The 20,078-nt window shown below is 44.2% G+C and overlaps 1 protein-coding gene across 1 annotated transcript; it reads left to right on the plus strand.

Moving 5' to 3' along the window:
• Window positions 1–430: 430 nt before the first annotated feature.
• LOC126272974 (ejaculatory bulb-specific protein 3-like) lies at window positions 431–16,535 on the plus strand. Its single transcript, XM_049976311.1, has 3 exons — window positions 431–514; window positions 8,073–8,208; window positions 16,314–16,535. Exons 1-3 carry the CDS (start codon window positions 455–457, stop codon window positions 16,508–16,510), a joined length of 393 nt encoding a protein of 130 aa, XP_049832268.1. The 5' UTR covers window positions 431–454; the 3' UTR covers window positions 16,511–16,535.
• The last annotated feature ends 3,543 nt before the right edge of the window (window positions 16,536–20,078 follow it).

Raw genomic sequence — 20,078 nt, forward strand, 5'->3', positions numbered from 1 at the left:
GACGCTACAAAGCGATGCTATAAGGGTTCCGTTTTTACCGACTGAGGTACGGAACAACATAGACCGAGAAATCACGGGGAAAAAATGAAAGTTACTATGAAGCTCATAAAATTTAATAATAATGCTTTGGAAAGTCCTGGACACACATATAGAAACGACTGGTTTATGTTGATACCTGAACCTAGATGTGTCTTTGGCAGTTGGTTGAGGCAGTGGGGAGTGTCTGAGGAGACTTGGTCGTGGCTTGTAATCAATGTGGAACACCGGCCATGGTGGTGGAGGTGGTAACCGGCCGTGGCCCGCAGTGAATCAGTGAGGCTGTGGTATCAAGTGTGCGCCCCCCGCTCTCTCCTCCGACAGCCCACCAGGCCACTGCAGGCTGGCATATAAGCCGCGCCAACCGTCACTGCGGCACAGTCGACAACAGGTAGTTCACAGCACCGACACCACCAGCATGAACGGTCACGTAGCTCTGCTCCTCTGCGCCTTCTTGGCGCTCGTCGCGGCCGCCGAGGTAAGCATCACTTCTTGTCCCAAGGGCGACGCCGCGTTTCTAGTGCACTGTCTTCAATTAAACACAGTCTTCCATAAGCACCCACAATTCTTCTTACACAGTTGTCCACAATGCTTTCAGGTAGCAAACTTACTTAGGGCGCACCACAAAGGAACAGCTGTAGGACCTTTGTTTTCAAGTAAGTTCACAAGTAGCCTGGTGGCTAAGGTCGGGAGCTCCATGCTGCCATTCTCGTACCATGATGTTCTGTACGTGGGTCCCAAATATTTCAGATATCTGATTTTACACTTTCTTAGACTGCCGTAGTTTCAATACGGAATTATATTCCTAACTTCAGCTGTGTTCGTCGTAACCTACCATATGGTTACAATTAAAGTGCAGCTACTCACAGAGGCGCAGTGTCGGCTGTGATTATCATACGGCACCGACAGTTGATACATATCATAAGGTGGAACCGATTTATGTTGCAAAAAGGATTAGTTCCAATTTTTGCCACCTGGTGCAATCTGGAACTGTGAATGCAGAAAATTGTATAGAAATGTTTCCATTTGTAATAGATTTGCAACAGGATGTGCGGAGAAAATGTTAAACAAGTGAGAAAGCTATAATTGTGGTTTTATTATTAACCTCTGCTTAAACTATTTGTTTGTTGGGCGTGGTCGGCACTTGAATGGGTGACCATCCATCCGCCATGCGCTGTTGCCATTATTCGAGGTGCACTCAGCCTCGTGATGCCAATTGAGGAGCTACTAGACCGAACAGTAGCGGCTCCGGTCAAAGGAAACCATCATAACGACCGGGAGAGCGGTGTACTGACCACACGCCCCTACTATCCGCATCCTCAACTGAGGATGATACGGCGGTCGGATGGTCACGATGGGCCACTTGTGGCCTGAAGACGGAGTGCATTAAACTATTTGTTCAATATGAGCGACGGAAACGTCGTCGAGATGTTTTAAAGGGCTAATAGCCAAAATGGGAACTAATTTTTTCCAGCGTAAGGCTGTTCCCCATTGACGCACTATCATAATTACCAGCTCTCGCTACCATAGTATTACTACACCCCATACAGGATCGTGAGAACCTGGAGTTTAATTATAACCACCCACTAGTTGAATACGTCCTCAGACAGCTTTTTTTATTCAGTCTATGAAACTGGCAGCTTCCTTTCCCTCATGGTATCCAAAATTGCTTCCATATTCATATACATTTCTATGTTGATTTGAATTTTACACTTTCATTAAAGACTTGTCCTTCGATTTTTTCTCGATTTTTGCTTCCATGTTTCAGGCCGTAGCTGATTCACATTCATTGGTAGGCATTCTGATTTGAGAACGTGCTGTAGTATCTAGTTTTGAGATTCCAGTAAACGCACTTGTTTTGCTGTTCTATTATAAATACACACACTTCCGCCGTAAGGACTAATTAGCAACAATAGTGACGTAAGCTAAGACATAATTTGTTGTTATGGTATTCAGTGCGAAGACTGATGCAGCTGTTCCCGTCTTCTATCCTGCGAACACCTCTATATTTAAGGTGTGTGACACTCCATGTTTCGACCTACAGAACATCGAATTTGTTTTTCTTAATGACAACGACCAGCTCAGAAGTCCTCATCCGGAATTCCGAGTGGGGAACTATTTTACCTCCACAATATTTTATCAAAGGAGCTACCATCATCAATAAACGTTACATTAAAGCGGCATGTTCTCGGAAAATAGTACCAACATAGGAGCGCCTTGTTGGTTTATGTCAGAGGGAAGAATAAATCATTTAGACTGTTGCTCCTCCAACTACATGAAAACGTTGCTATACTACTTCCGGAACCATATGCTAGTGTGGCCTCTCTACGGATATCTATACATTGTGGTTGCACGTACCATACGATGTCTGCGTCGTAGAGGAACACAAACACCAATGTCCACTCCGACCCCCACCCCCTTTAATGGTTAGGTACATGGTATATGAGGGGTGCCATTGTTATCATGAAGCCCAGTGTTACCTTAAGAATGCCAGAGAAAATCTAATGTATGGATAATACCAAACACTTATGAAACGTATTGAAATGATCCCGAGCCACTACTGAGAGCTAATTATTCACTTCAAACGTCAACCAATGGACCTGTGCATAACTTTCTTACTTTTATAGTCTTCAATAATGGCAGTATTTGAAATGAATGTAATCGTTGGGATGAGGGCAGTTGAGAAAATGAGAGAAAACTCTTTAAAAATGAATCGAACGACTTGTAATAATAATCACGAATTTATGATACGTCCTTGTATACACATCACTATATGTCCAAAACTGTGCTTTGCATTCAGAAATTTTTTCCGGCTTGTACAACGCGAAGAGATCAGGGAGTGTCAGTAGGGCCACATAACCTATAATTACAGCTCGACTAACATTTTCCATTACAGTAAGCACGTTAGGTCGTAGTAGCAATAGGTAAATCACAACTCAAGGCGACAATGACAAATATGTTTGTCGTCTAGGAAAGTAAACTCATTCAGAAAAAACAACCTGTACGACAGACAGAGATAATGGACTACCAGACTGGCCACAGCTATTATGTAAGGCAATGCTGAATACATATTTTACATTTAATAACAAGTTTCAAACAAATAAAAAGTATTTGTGATAAGACAGTAAGAAACGGGAGTCTGCAATTCGTTATTAATAAATTACATTCGTAAAATATAGGTCCGCAGCTGGGCATCCTTGATGTCATTTTGTCTATGTTTGTTAAAAATCTCTTTTACAATAAAACTTTCCACAAATAGTGACCTTTAGCGTAACATTGTTGTACAATTTCAGAAACTGTTTAAAAAAACCTTTCTGACGACATCGCATTCGTTTCTGTACGATCAGAGTGTGTTGAGAAAAAGGGATGTTGACTTAAAAAATAATGTATATGATCACAAAAATAAGTATAGTATGGTTGCTTGGGAGAGAAATTGGAGAAACAAATAGCGTTATAGGGAAGATTAATTACATTACTGGCCATTAAAATTACTACACCACAATGAGAAGGCCAGAGTGGTCGTACGGTTCTAGGTGCTTCAGTCTGGAACCGCGCGAACGCTACGCACGCAGGTTCGAATCCTGCTTCGGGCATGGATGTGTGTGATGTCCTTCGGTTAGTTAGGTTTAAGTAGTTGTAGGTTCTATGGGATTAATGAGCACAGAACTTATGTCCTATAGTGCTCAGAGCCATTTGTGTTAATTGTTGTTGTTCGTGGATAAGTTTGAACAAGAGTTGCAATGTAAATCAGAAAACCTTAATACCAGACGAGTGAATGGGTACCAATATAACCGATAGGAATAAGCTGCTGTGATATGCAAATGATTAGCTTTTCAGAGCATTCACACAAAGTTGGCGCCGGTGGCGACACCTACAACGTGCTGACTTGAGGAAAGTTTCCAAACGATTTCTCATACACAAACAGCAGTTGACCGGCGTTTCCTGGGGAAACGTTGTTGTGATGCCACGTGTAAGGAGGAGAAATGCATACCATCACGTTTCCGACTTTTATAAAGGCCGGATTGCAGCCTGTCGCGATTCCGTTTTATCGTATCGCGACACTGCTGCTCGCGGCGGTCGACACCCAATGAATGTTAGCAGAATATGGAATCGACGGGTTCAGGAGGGTAATACGGAACGCCGTGCTGGATCCCAACGGCCTCGTATCAGCAGCAGTCGAGATGATAGGCATCTTATCCGCATGGCTGTAACGGGTTGTACATCCACGTCTCGATCCCTGAGTCAACAGATTGGGACGTTTGCAACACAACAACCATCTCCACGAACAGATCGAAGACGTTTGCAGCAGCATGGAGTATCAGCTCGGAGACCATGGCTGCGGTTACCCTTGACGCTGCATCACAGAGAGGATCGCCTGCGATGGTGTACTCAACGACGAACCTGGGTGCACGAATGGCAAAACGTCAATTTTTTCGTATGAATCCAGGTTCTGTTTACAGCATCATGATGGTCGCATCCGTGTTTGGCGACATCTCGGTGAACGCACATTGGAAGCGTGTATTCGTCATTGCCGTTTTCGCGTATCACCCGGCGTGATGGTACACGTCTCGGTCACCCCTACTTCGCATTGACGGCACTTTGAACAGTGGATGTTACATTTCAGATGTGTTATGGTCTGTGGCTCTACCCTTCGTTCGATCCCAACCGAACGCTACATTTCAGCAGGATAATGCACGACCGCATGTTGCAGGTCCTGTACGGGCCTTTCAGCATACAGAAAATGTTCTACTGCTACCCTGGCGAGCACACTCTCCAGATCTCTCACCAATTGAAAACGTCTGGTCAATGGTGGCAAAGCAACTGGCTCGTCACAATACGCCAGTCACTACTGTTGATGAACTGTGGTATCGTGTTGAAGCTGCATGGGCAGCTGTACCTGTACACGCCATCCAATTTTTGTTTGACTCAATGCCCAGGCGTATGAAGGCCGTTATTACGGACAGAGGTGGCTGTTCTGGGTTCTGATTTCTCAGTATCTTTGCACCCAAACGGCGTGAAAATGTAATCACATGTCAGTTCTAGTATAATATATTTGTCAAATGAATACCCATTTATCATCTTCAATTCTTCTTGGTATAGCAATTTTAATGTCCAGTAGTGTAGATAAAAATCTCTTTTATGTACTAATTTTCCACAAATAGTGAAGTTTAGCACAATGTCAGAAACTGGTTAAAAACCTTTCTGACCACATCGCATTCGAAGCAAATATCGTTAGAGTGAAGATTAGTCATACCCAGTGCTATTTTTCTAGTGGAACGCTGGGGTATGCGTACCCCTGAACTTTTTTGTCGACAAAGTAATTTTTTACGATGTTGAGAACTTGGAAGAGTGCCAAAGATTTATTTCATTGACGTAACTTTTTTATTTCATTTTTCCTGGTTGTTAATTGCAATACGAACGATACCAGTGCAGTTTTTGGTGGGAAAAGCGATGTCATTGACTGTTTTCAGCATTTCGAAGCTGCGGCAACCGTTCTCGACAACTGAATCGCTGGCAGCCAGGTCGACAAGCATGTAGTGCCCTCGCCCGCTAATGGGGGGCGATGGTAGTGCTAAAAGGATATGCATACGCTCAAAGCCGAGCTATCGATAGATGTCTCTACAGACCTGCCACCATGATCCTTCGTGATTCATTGCTATTTTTGTTTTGTAATTCTTTATTCGTTTTCGTTTGCCGTTCCGTTTGCTGTTTCATTTGAGGTGTATTATAGGTCAATTGAAGTGTGCAATACCATTTTCTTTTATTGTTCAGGGGTCGATGGGAATCGCATACTTCATTTGAGGTGATGTAAGCTGATGTGTTCGATAGCCCATTATCTTGCATGTTTGGATGTTTGTCTGTATCGTCTGCTTCATTTGAGCTGTAAAGTCAACTGAAGAGTCTGAAACTTTTTTTTTATTTTGGTTATTCGACATGTTGATGACGTCATGGCTGAAAGCAGACGGGTGTTATCCCATCCTTCAGTTATAAGTCATTTTCGCTGTGTTATATCCAATGTCGGTGTACCCACAAACTTTTTTTAGAAAAAAAAAGCACTGGTTATATCTCCCTGCGAAGTAGTGATTACCGGCTAGCAGAAGTACACTTGCTGCAAAGATACGCTGTATGCAAAGCAGATAGCCGTACTTGGCTTTGGGAAACTGCAAGTCAGTGTGGGTCAGCGGCGAGGCGCCAGGTACCCATACATATACACACACAGACCTATGCGTGTTGTCGGTCGGGAGGGAGCGTTGCCTTCGAGAGTGAGAGCGGTCTAGTCGGCTGTTGCGTCACCAGAGGCGCAGGTCGCGGTTTCGCAGACTGACAGAGACGAGTCACCCCGGAGTAGTTGCATCTGCAACTGACGACAGTATATTAAGCGATAGTATTCCATTCACTGGAACCATATCACACGATAGTATACCATTTATTGGTCCCATCTGCTACCGGATACCTAGGATCATGAAGAAACGTGAGGTCAACATCAGTGTGTCGTTCACAAGTAACTCATTAATCCATTATACGCAATCAGCAAATATCGTAAACTCAGTTAAGGCTTGAGTGTATAAATTTCAGAATAGTTGTCACGACTTGTATATTAGACACAGGGAGAGCCTATCAGAACGTATGGAGGCCTTCCACAAATTAATTACAATAAGAGGACTATTTGAATCCTTCTGCACCCGGGAGGACACAAAACGACAGACATCAATACATGACTGACCATTTCGAATGCACAAACAAAAGGCATAACGTAAAAGATTATGGGAAGCCCAGAAGTACACACAAACCAAAAACGACAGCGATCTGTAATTTTGAACGAAACAAACGACAACGAACACACAAAAGTAATAAGGACCTTAGTGCAACTTGTTTCTTCTCTCAAACGACATCATATACAACCGATTCCACTTTGTTTAATTTATTATAGATCCTCTTTTTGTTGAGAATGTTATTCTTGAAAAACATATCAAATTACTAACCGAGTATGTTTATCCAATATCATTCAGAATTTAAAATCTGTCATACGCTTTAGTGTTTTTAATTAAATGGATGACATATTTGAAAATCAGACTAAACACATTACTCTTCAACGTAAAAAAAACTGTAAAAAATTAACATTTTCATAAGTAAATAAACTTTGTAATACCTCTCTTAACGAGGAAACGCTAGGTGCGTTTAATATCTCAAGTGATATCTGTAAACTCTGAAAGTGTGAAGTCCAAATGCACCGTCCTCGAGAAAGGTAGGCAACGAATATTAATGGTATATTTCGTCTTATGAATCCACCAAAAGAATTCTGAACAAAAAGCGATAAATTAAAAACCTACATACATCCACATCGATGATTTTCCAAGAACAATGTAACTAGACCTAAACCTGGGAACCAGCAGGTGATGGAGGAGCAAAGCCTCCAAAATGCGTCGTCAATAATAAAAAAAATTTAGAGGAAGTTAAAATTTAGTAACTGTTTACGATGGGTCTATATTTATATTTAAAACAGAGTCACAGTAAGCGCCTGCACAGCATGTGCATACGTAAGGCAACAGAGTTCTAGTTTGAAATATAAGTCACAGTATCAACGATCAATTTCCGATGTCGTTTTTAAGTTTCCTCTTCTTCTTCTTCTGGTGCTGTACCTGAGTTAGGTGACACAGTTTTGTGACATGGTCGTTAACAACAATTTCTTCTTTTCTACATGTAAAATTAATCCCGTAATCTAAGTACACACTTAGCAAACATTTATTCCATTCTCTCATAACAATGATTATTTTAGTATATAAGTTTTAAAGACTCATTAAGGAAGACTTCAGAAATGTACTGAGTGACGTGGAGCATTGGTTAGGTGCTAGGAACGTTTTCGGGAAAAGGGTGGCTCCATTTCCCCAACAGGCTCCCGAGTTACAATTTAAAGCGATTGCCAGGATGGTACCTTTGAAATGGTACGGGCGAAATCGCCAGTTTTGTTCGTAAATACCAATTAGTGTGCATACAATGAGTCCCCAGGTTACAGCGAGTGGTGTGCTGTGTTGCAGGAAAAGTACCCGGCCACGTTCGACAGCCTGGACCTGAAGGAGCTGCTGTCGGATGAAACTCGAGTCCAGGATGCGATGCGCTGCCTGCTGGAAGAAGGAGACGCAGCTTGCAGGCCCGCCGGGAAGGCGCTCAAGGGTGAGCCCCATCATACTCTACACTCCGCTACCCAGTAGGACGGTTTGGTCCTTCCACAAGCTCACACTCAAAATGACACCCGTACCGTCTGTATTCAGTAAGCACGTAGCTGCAGATTGCAGTAACGGGACCCCAATGGAGCAATAACGATTGGAATATGAATGTTCCCCGAATTTAAATAAGTTTGCTTAGAAATAAATATATGGGTTGGGATAAAGATATAAGTCAGTCCGAAATTCCAGTCTTCTGTGGTTGATACTGCAAGAACTATGTTGTGCACAGTGAACAACATCCGAGACCATACTCTGGTTCCATACAGGACATTAATTCTTCTCCCAGAATACTTAGTGCTTATTGGTCCCCAGCGTAATACTAGAGAAATCCTGGGTTACTGCAGTACCAGTCATCTTTTCCAACGCACGTACATTTGTTTAGCTGTGCAGCTTATCTTCTTCCCCTGTAACGCAACGCCAAGACACCTATATATCTTCTTCCTTAGTGAATAATCTAATATTATTTGTTTTACGTGGTTTAAAAGGAGAGGAAGCGGAATTATCTTGATAGCGGGAGTGACGATAAAAACTGGCACAGTCGATGACTGTTGGTCCGTCACTAACACCATGATGTGTGGCCATGGAAAGACATAAACATATATTAACACCAGTATTTACTTTGGTCAAGAATGAATTTTTTAAAAAGATCGAACTACTTAAAACGAATGTTCAGAAACACCGGTTCCATTATACACTCCTGGAAATTGAAATAAGAACACCGTGAATTCATTGTCCCAGGAAGTGGAAACTTTATTGATACATTCCTGGGGTCAGATACATCACATGATCACACTGACAGAACCACAGGCACATAGACACAGGCAACAGAGCATGCACAATGTCGGCACTAGTACAGTGTATATCCACCTTTTGCAGCAATGCAGGTTGCTATTCTCCCATGGAGACGATCGTAGAGATGCTGGATGTAGTCCTGTGGAACGGCTTGCCATGCCATTTCCACCGGCGCCTCAGTTGGACCAGCGTTCGTGCTGGACGTGCAGACCGCGTGAGACGACGCTTCATCCAGTCCCAAACATGCTCAATGGGGGACAGATCCGGAGATCTTGCTGGGGGACAGGGTAGTTGACTTACACCTTCTAGAGCACGTTGGGTGGCACGGGATACATGCGGACGTGCATTGTCCTGTTGAAACAGCAAGTTCCCTTGCCGGGTGGATGTACCGTGCACTATTCAGTGTCCCCTCGACGATCACCAGAGGTGTACGGCCAGTGTAGGAGATCGCTCCCCACACCATGATGCCGGGTGTTGGCCCTGTGTGCCTCGGTCGTATGCAGTCCTGATTGTGGCGCTCACCTGCACGGCGCCAAACACGCATACGACCATCATTGGCACCAAGGCAGAAGCGACTCTCATCGCTGAAGACGACACGTCTCCATTCGTCCCTCCATTCACGCCTGTCGCGACACCACTGGAGGCCGTGCTGCACGATGTTGGGGTGTGAGCGGAAGACGGCCTAACGGTGTGCGGGACCGTAACCCAGCTTCATGGAGACGGTTGCGAATGGTCCTCACCGATACCCCAGGAGCAACAGTGTCCCTAATTTGCTGGGAAGTGGCGGTGCGGTCCCCTACGGCAGTGCGTAGGATCCTACGGTCTTGGCGTGCATCCGTGCGTCGCTGCGGTCCGGTCCCAGGTCGACGGGCACGTGCACCTTCCGCCAACCACTGGCGACAACATCGATGTACTGTGGAGACCTCACGCCCCCACGTGTTGAGCAATTCGGCGGTACGTCCACCCGACCTCCCGCATGCCCACTATACGCCCTCGCTCAAAGTCCGTCAACTGCACATACGGTTCACGTCCACGCTGTCGCGGCATGCTACCAGTGTTAAAGACTGCGATGGAGCTCCGTATGCCACGGCAAACTGGCTGACACTGACGGCGGCGGTGCACAAATGCTGCGCAGCTAGCGCCATTCGACGGCCAACACCGCGGTGCCTGGTGTGTCCGCTGTGCCGTGCGTGTGATCATTGCTTGTACAGCCCTCTCGCAGTGTCCGGAGCAAGTATGGTGGGTCTGACACACCGGTGTCAATGTGTTCTTTTTTCCATTTCCAGGAGTGTAGATCATACATTATCTATTTAAGGCTGCTGCATATGGATGCCGATCATTAGTAACGCCTTATTAGCAACACCCTAATTCATTTGGTGTTACTCATTAAAATCCAGGAAAACCATTTAAAACACTGTTAGGATAGAGAATATTAGGAATACTGAACAAAAGTATCACAGCTTTGGAGCATTCTAACCTAAGTTGTACAAGGATTATCAATATCACCTTCTGCTTTCTGTACAGACATGAGAGAGGCCAAGAAATAAGTAGTACAAGAAACTGAACTAGTTGCAGAAAAGGCTTTATAACAAAGGCACAACGAAAAGTTGACATAGGGGTTACAGTTTTATACATCACCTCATATCTTGGTAGGCTGTGGATTCTGTTTTATATAATAGTTTTCTATTACACGCCACAGTATGCAGACAGATATAACCACTGCAGAAATCAGTGCTGTCACGCTATACCCTTTTATCACCAGTGGACTAGTAAAAACATAACAATTGAGTCGATTAAAAATGAACATTGTTTATCGATCACAAGCGTTAATTCTTCCCTACGACATGTGTGGAATTGCCCTGTAGCACTCAATTATAGAGGGCGGTTAGAAACAGTCTGAAAAGCTAGTAAAAGTGTTGAAATGTCGCTTGTGCTGAGAAACAACTGTTAAGAATGGAATTCCAGACTTTGCACCGTTTCAGACTTAGTTATCATTGAAATTAGTCAATCACGGCGTTCCGCAAGCCAGAGACGGTATCGTCAAACGTGTTTCTCATTTGATTTCCTAAAACCGGAAGAGAGCGATACAAAAGTTGAACATGGGACGGTAGTAAGTATGGAACTCGAGGCTAAGCCTGCGCTATCATCTACGCCTGATTAGATAACTACAATGCTAATTAACTCCGGAACAACGCAACTTGCCGAATTATCACCTGAACAACTATTTATTAGCAACATCTCATCTGCAACACCCTTACAAGCTTTCAGGCATATTCCTCACCAACCTGTGTATCATAAACCAATCAATAAGCTGTCCGAGAACATAAATCAGCTCAAAATACTACACACACTGTCTCTAAATGAAGGAAGGAATATTAACCGGTTGACCAAAGCATAACATATTACACTAAAACACTACTCATGGTGCTAAATCAGCTACAATACTACGCTACTGGCCATTAAAATTGCTACACCAGGAAGACGACGCACTACAGACGCGAAATTTAACCGACAGAAAGAAGATGCTGTGATATGCAAATGATTAGCTTTTCAGAGCATTGGCGCTGGTGGCGACTCCTACGACGTGCTGACATGAGGAAAGTTTCCAAACAATTTCTCATACACAAACTACAGTGACCGACGTTGCCTGGTGAAACGTTGTTGTGATGCCTCGTGTAAGGAGGAGAAATACGAACCATCACGTTTCCGACTTTGATATAAGGGTCAGACTGTAGCCTATCGCGATTGCGGTTTATCGTATCGCGACAATGCTGCTCGCGTTGGTAGAAATCCAATGACTGTTACCACAATATGGAATAGGTGGGTTCAGGAGGGCAATACGGAACGCCTTTCTGGATCCCAACGGCCTCGTATCGCTAGCAGTCGAGATGACAGGCATCTTATCCGCATGGCTGTAACGGATCGTGCAACCGTCTCGATCCCTGAGTCAATAGATGGGGACGTTTCCAAGACAACAACCATCTGCACTAACAGTTCGACGACGTTTGCAGCAGCATGGGCTATCAGCTCGGAGACCATGGATGCGGTTACCCATCACGCTGCATCACAGACAGGAGCGCCTACGACGGTGTACTCAATGATGAACTTGGGTGCAAGAATGGCAAAACGTAATTTTTTCGGATGAATCCAGGTTCTGTTTACAGCATCATGAGGGTCGCATCCGTGTTTGGCGACATCGCTGTGAAGGCACATGAAAGAGTGTATTCGTCATCACCATACTGGGTATCACCCAGCGCGATGGTATGGGGTGTCATTGGTTACACGTATCGGTCCCCTCTCGTTCACATTGACGGCAGTTTGAACAGTGGACGTTACATTTCAGATGTGTTACGACCCGTGGCTCTACCCTTCATTCGATCCCTGCGAAACACTACATTTCCGCAGGATAATGTACGACCGCATCTTGTAGGTCCCTTCTGGATACAGAAAACGTTCGACTGCTGCCCTAGCCAGCACATTCTCGAGATTTCTCACCAATTGAAAACGTATGGTCAACGGTGGCCGAGCGACGGGCTCGTCACTACTCTTGATGAACTGTGGTATCGTGTTGAAGCTGCATGGCCTGCTGTACCAGTACATACCATCCAAGCTCTGACTCACTGCCCAGGCGTATGAAGGCCGCTATTACGGCCAGAGGTGGGTGTTCTGGGTACTGATTTCCCAGGATCTATGCACCCAAATTGAGTGAAAATGTAATCACATGTCAGTTATAGTATATTATATTTGTCCAATGAATACCCGTTTATCATCTGGATTTCTTCTTGGTGTAGCAATTTCAATGGCCGGTAGTGTATTACATCTTCAAGCTCGCCTAATGGCTGTAGTGATGGCGGTATAGCACTCCATCAGGTACTCAGAGGCCTACGCTATCGTCCAGTTGTTCATTGTTATTACCGTTCAAAATTGCATTTAATTTTAAATCTCACAAGTCGACACCCTACTGAGCCAAAATTTTGTGACCAGCTGATTAGTAGCCTTTTCGTACACATTTCGAACATACTAAGGAAGTGTGCGTGGCAAGATTTTTAAAAGTCCTTTTTGGGTGTGACACCAAATCTGTTCGCTCTGGCCACGAGTTTTACGTAAATCACGGGACGGAGATATGTAGGGCTGGAGCTGGCACCATGAAGCGTCACAGATGCGTTCCATTGGTGTCTTTTCTTACGTATTTGGTGACCAAATTACCACTGTGAGTTCACTTACGTGCTCCTAAAACTGCTGTAGTATGATTCTGGTCTTGTGATGCGGGGAGTTATACTGCTGGAAGATGCCATCACCATCGGGAAAGACATCAGACGTAAAGGGATACAGGCGGTCCGCAATAACGTTATTGTGGTCCACAGGTGTGATGGTGCCTTCGATACCACAGATCCTACGGAAGCCCAAGTAAAAGTCATCCATAGCGCGCTAGGCGGTAACCTTGGTTCGATGCACGTTCGGTTGGATGACGCTATATCCGGGCATGACCAACGACCTGGAGTAACAAGAAATGTGGTTCATGAGGCCAGGCGACACCCTTGTACTTGATCCACGGTCCAATACCGATAACGGCGTGTCAGATGCAGTCACAATTGGTGATGTCGCTGTTTCAGCATGAAAACATGAAAACACGTGCGGGTCACTCCTGCGGAGATGGACGTTCGCTGGTGTGATTCGAGACACCTGTGCCCGGAAAGCGGGAAATCTCCGAGCTCCATGTTATGTGACGAAACGTGGACGTCCATCAGATGGTGGGGTACCCGTAGTTTCACATCATTCAAACAGTTTCCGTACCGGTTCACGACATAATCACGTGAAAAGCCGACCACATTCGCCGTTCCACAGATGCTCTTTCCGCGGCGTCGAAACATAACAATCTGCCCTTCGTCAGAGTGGCTTATATCAGTGGACTTCACAATGTCGTAGGATTCGCCGCGAACTTACTCTCGCAGTGCTTCCAACCAGAGATATTACGTCTCCCTTACTTTTCGTACTCAGTTAATCACAAGTAAATGCCTAATTGCCACTATCATTCTCCGCTAATTGATCTGTTCCTTTCCTAGCCTCACGTCTTGTACCGTCAACAGTGGAAGATGGCATTCTGTCTACCCTATACGGTTCACCTTATGAAAGTTCGCTGAGGACAGAAGTACGACGCCGGGATGACTCCCTTGTTAATGTCAGTACTACATTTCCTGGCCCTTCTTCAGATAATCGATGCTTGTGTTTTTACTTTAGTTACCTTATTGTAAAGGCACTTGAAGTCCTAATATTTCTTCGAACCTATCAGTGTAATAGCTTGTTTCGTATTGAAAATTACATTGTCTATCAGCGTGAATTATCCGATTTTAAACATGTATTAAATGTTAGCAACTATTTTATTTAAATCATTTTATTGGAAATCCTGTTATTACTTTTCAACATAAAATTAATACACTAGTTTCCACAAAAAGGGTTCTATATCTAATAATCTACAGCCACACTACCCATAGAATATGGCATTCGTAAGCGATGGCTTATTAGTCTTGGTGTTTATATGTTTATGGTGCGAGAGTTTCAGCATGAGACAGATGTAATGTCTTCCCGTATTTCATTGAAAACCTGGGCAGTACACGAACGAAAAGATTAGTACCAAATCCCACTGCCTATGGGTTCTATGTGCTTACCGAACAGTTTTGATACTGAAACTCCTTGGGAGCATGAAACTGCGATACCGGAAGTCCAGACTCCGACCTTTGCCTTTCTCGGGCAACTGATCTACCGACTGAACATCCAAGAATGTCTAAAGTGTTACACCGACCAAGCTATCGAAGAGTGACTCACGACTCGCCCTCACAGATTTAGTTTCGCGAGAATCTCTTCTCCCGGCCCTATACACATTTTTAATCTCCCAGGAAGTTGTGAATTGTCGACTGGAAGACCGCCCTCTCCGTTCACCACTACGTTATAAGGTTATTCAGCCACCTGTTTGGAAAAGTTTTCGTAATTAGCACTCCGCCGTGAAGTGTGTAATGTCCTAAGCGTATCTACTGAAGGTTGCTGACTGATGCGTTCGCCGGCCGCGGTGGTCTCGCGGTTCTAGGCGCGCAGTCCGGAACCGTCCGACTGCTACGGTCGCAGCTTCGAATCCTGCCTCGGGCATGGATGTGTGTGGTGTCCTTAGGTTAGTTAGGTTTAAGTAGTTCTAAGTTCTAGGGGACTGATGACCACAGCAGTCGAGTCCCATAGTGCTCAGAGCCATTTGAACCATTTGAACTGATGCGTTCGTAAACAGCTGACGCCACTTCTTGAGTTTCTCATGACATTGAGAAGTAGGGGAGAAGGAAAATGTTATGAAAATTTCAAGTCGTATTCAAACAAGCTAAATCTTGAACCTAAGTTTCAGTTACAGTTTTCACTGCAGAGTGTCTTATTTGTTTAATTATTACAAGAATCCGTTCTTTAGAGTCTATTCGTAAACGTCTCTGTACACCAAAAAATGTAAACAGCTTCGAAATTTTAACGTTTGTGAACTTGTACCAATACTTCTTTGGAACAAGGATGGATTATGGCGAAAAAACGTCTTCTCTGTATGTCTATATAACAAATGTCCTTTTACCTGTATCTTTATCCACGATCTGTATGATGGTGATGTAGGTATCTGTAAGCCTAAACTGGAAAAGCTATTGCTGTCGTAAGTATCCCTACGCACAGCATTTGTAGGAGTTACATATGCTGCAGAACTGCACATTTTGCCGTAACATAGTTTATGATAAATTTTCTGTATATGTTATTACCTAGTACATCTTATAATTCTGTCTATAATCCTGTTCTTATCAAATATTTATACGTCCTCGTAACAAAGTTAACATGTAAACCAATGTTCCATTACGTTCTTGAGTTAATGTTTTCCCATGAGAAGTCGTAGTAGCGTGGTTGGTACCTAAGTTTTTCTTTAATGGCAGTACACTCAATTAGCCAAATGGCTATGTTTTAAAACGCCTGGGATCCATCTTTCGTCGTTGGTTACCGCCTTGATACTGCGTACCTGATGTCAAACGACAAGTTTTGAATCTGGTATTGTGATTATGTGGCAGAACTGTTGAGATGACGCCGTAGTATTTCCAGAAAAATGAAGAGGTATCTGTTTTTGACGCCTGAGGACACTAGCGACTATGTCAACAATTTACGCACTGCTCACCCTAATCTACACATTCTAAATAGGCCTCCATCACGAAGCACAAAAAAGTTCTACAATTGTAACCATATTTTCCTTTGCAGAGGTGTTCCCCGAAATAGTGCGTACAGACTGCGCCAAGTGCACTGAGACACAGCACAAGAAGATCGGAGGTTTCTTCGGAGAGGTCTCGCGCCGCCACCCAGACCTCATGAAGAAGCTGCTGGACAAGTACGACCCATCTGGAGAATACAGGAAGAAGTACGCCAAGTCCTGGGCCGAGCACGGCATCCACCTCTAATCCTCATCATTCCTTGTAACTCTTATATTCAATAAATCTATAACCTACCCTATAACGTAAAAGATCGTTTCGACCTACCCACAAACACGGAAATACATGCAGCTGCTAAACTCGTTTGTTCTGTGAACACAGGAACGATCTGCTATTCAGTTTAAAATCAGCGTCATTTGCACTTATGGGTCTCAAGAACCAGTGGTCAACTGTTCAGCGTGAAAGAGACTAGCCATAAGTGAAAGTATTTTGTTTAATTTTTGATGACAAGGTGTACCATATATTCTTTTTGAGGACACCCACAGTAACTAGAAATGTAGTCATGGTGTGCCACAGACGTAGATTTTTCAACAAATTGAAGAAGACACTAGTGATTTCCTAAGCAAACAACAGGGAGTGTCACTTCACTGGTACTCACCAGGAAAGCATTAACATGTGAATTTTTATTCTTTTAGAAATATAAAAATACAATAGTAAGAAACATGCCAATTTCACTACAGAACCCCAAGATGTGATAATATAAGAAATTAGAACTCTTTTTCCTTAAAATAGAATTTAGTGTCGGCTTGGACAGCACAAGCTATTAAAGCAAACACTCCAAAATTGTGTCAAAACTTTTGCAGGTAATAAAAAACGAATTCAACTTACCTTTTGTGGAAGTTCCGTTCACGGAGTAGTCTTCGATAACACCGTCGCACACCACAGTAGCCACAGTTAAAACCTCGCTAGCGTGTCCGCTCGTCAGACGCCGGAGGGACAAACAATGTACCGATAGACTGCTGAGGTGGGAAACACAGATCAGAAGCCCCAACCAGACTCGAAAACGCAAACATTACAAGGCCCTCAAGAACTCAAATTTAGCCTACATACATAGAGTACAAACTATCCGCTAGTAGTCATTAAATTACGGACACCCTAACTGCGCTCACATCAAACCAAAGCCGGCCGGTGTGGCCGAGAGGATCTAGGCGCTACGGCCGCAGGTTCGAATCCTGCCTCGGGCATGGATGTGTGTGATGTCCTTAGATTAGTTAGGTTTAAGTAGTTCTAAATCTAGGGGACTGATGGTCTCAGATGTTAAGTGCCACAGTGCTTAGAACCATTTGAAACATTTTGAACCAAACCAAATTACCACAGCTAAGCCTAGAATATCCCATGGAACACCTGTGCGCTGATACAATTTCATCTGAGTGTACAAAATATAAATTACAAACACAGAGGAGGCTACAGCCAAATCAAGTGAATAAAAACAATCAATTATCGAAACGCTCGGTTCAAAACTGCATCAAAAATGCCGTGAAACTAGTTCAATAAATACCCAACTATAAATCTGCCATATAGTCATTGCTTATACTGTGCAAAGACAGTATCCAGATCGGCAGTGCACAGAGTAAATGCAATTACTCAAAGAAGGTAAAGTAACAAAAATCCACATTGATCACTGACTTTCAAGGTAACAATGTCAGTGAAACAATTCGAACACTGGGCCGGATAACTTGAATTACTGTTCTGCAGTACTCTGAACTTAACGGATCGTAACATAGACAAGCGCAGTAAATCATGAATATAAGTTCAGAGTTGCCAGAGCAAATATGAAACTGCACTTACAACAACTTCAGGCTAAACAAACCTGCCGACATAGGGGCGAGAAAACACGTTAAAATTAAACGACGTAGGCACAGGAAACTCAGATTAAAACATTTTGAAGAGCCCAATTTTGACAGCATTAATTCTCCATTTCGCAGATACCAGGTACACGTAGCAACAACCGTTGAGCCCCCGCCCCCCTCCCAATTCTAGGGCCTAGTCCAGCACGTACCCCACACTCCGCAAGTACTACAGACGCCGGCCAAATCGGCTACCACTTTGCAAGGCACTTGCTGGCTCGTAGTGCTCTGACCTCTTCCCAGAGACGCCTTTTCCCTCTCGAAGAGTGCGCCACATCGTGCTCGAGTTTAACCACTGACCGAAGATCAAAACGAGGGAAAGAGTCGGTATCAAGAGAGCCGCCAGTCGTAATTCCGCGCGGCTTGTAATTTTTCTTTACTTCCACTAATGATAGCAATGTAAACAATGGTATACTTTCACCCTGAATTTTAGTCTCCTTGTGCTGCTTCTCTCATGCCTTGTATCCCAGCTAGGCGTGCTTCAAGGTTCGCCGGGCGGTATGGAAATCGATGACGACCGCTGGGCAGTGCGGCTGATCCCCTGTGGGCGCTGCTGCCAAGACACGCCCCCACCCCTCGCCCCTCGTCACCGTCGGCGTGTCAGCTTATTGGCTCCTGTGGCTGTGGCTTTCCTTTAAAGCCTACAGCGCAGTGGTTTTAAGTCAGTTGTGATTCTCTGCGCTGCTGATTGATCTCCATACACACCGTTGTCTTGCTTCTGAATTCGCTACGCCTTAGTTTTCGATCTTGATTTGAGCGCTGGACTCTTTGTTATTCCGTCTTGCGTCCCCCTTTTCTGCCATTCTTTCGTATTGTCGACCTGTTACTCTCTCTCAGTTCGCTGTCGATGCTCTCTGCCAGTCGGCTAGTCTCCGCTGGATCTCGTGTCATTTCCGGTTTTGTCTCATTACAGTTCTATACCACATACAGATTAAACAGTAGGGGAGGAGGACTGTATCTCTTTCTAGTCACTTCTTCCAACCCCTGTCATTCTTATTGCGCCTTCTTGGTTGTTGTCTGTATTGTATATTACACATCTAGCTCCACAAGCTTTTGCACAATTTACATGGTCGAACACATTTCCTAGGTCTTACGCGTCGTTTAAGAGTGTCTTAATTTTTCTGAAATCTTAACTTCGTCATCAATCACAATGCCAGAACAGCTTTCCTTGAGACTTTACCTTCCGTAAAGAGAATTTTATGATCTAACTAGTCCTCACTTTTCTTTTCAATTCATTAGTGCTTGTCAACGTTTTCAGTATTTGAGCTATTATATTATACACTACTGGCCATTAAAATTGCTAGACCATGAAGAAATGAAGACGATAAAGGGGTATTCACTGGGCAACTATATTATACGAGAACTGACATGTGATTACATTTTCACGCAAGTTGGGTGCATAGATCCTGAGAAATCAGTACTCACAACAACCACCTCTGACCGTAATAACGGCCGTAATACGCTTGGGCATTGAGTCAAACAGAGCTTGGATGGCTTGTACAAGTAGAGCTGCCCAGCACCTTCAGCACGATGCCACAGTTCATCAAGAGTAGTGACTGGTGTATTGTGACGAGCCTATTGCTCGGCCACCATTGACCAGACGTTTTCAATTGGTGAGAGATCTGGAGAGTGTGCTGGCCAGGATAGCAGTCGAACATATTCTGTATCCAGAAAGTCCCGTACAGAACCTGCATCATGCGGTCGTTCATTATCCTGCTGAAATATAGGGTTTCGCAGGGATCGGATGAAGGGTAGAGCCATGGGTCGTAACAGATCTGAAATGTAACATCCACTGTTCAAAGTGCCGTCAATGCGAACAAGAGGTGACCGAGACGTGTAACCAATGGCACCCCATACCATCACGCCGGGTGATACGCCAGTATGGCGATGACCAATACACGCTTTCAATT

The sequence above is a fragment of the Schistocerca gregaria genome, chromosome 5 (genome assembly GCF_023897955.1).
Source record: "Schistocerca gregaria isolate iqSchGreg1 chromosome 5, iqSchGreg1.2, whole genome shotgun sequence".
Classification (NCBI taxonomy): Eukaryota; Metazoa; Arthropoda; class Insecta; order Orthoptera; family Acrididae; genus Schistocerca; species Schistocerca gregaria.

Excerpts from the sequence above, each read along its gene's own strand:
- LOC126272974 (XM_049976311.1), top strand. The coding sequence starts at position 455 with ATGAACGGTCACGTAGCTCTGCTCCTCTGCGCCTTCTTGGCGCTCGTC. Across the intron at positions 515-8,072 it reads CGCTCGTCGCGGCCGCCGAG|GAAAAGTACCCGGCCACGTT; the intron begins GTAAGCATCACT and ends GCTGTGTTGCAG. Across the intron at positions 8,209-16,313 it reads CGCCGGGAAGGCGCTCAAGG|AGGTGTTCCCCGAAATAGTG; the intron begins GTGAGCCCCATC and ends TTTCCTTTGCAG.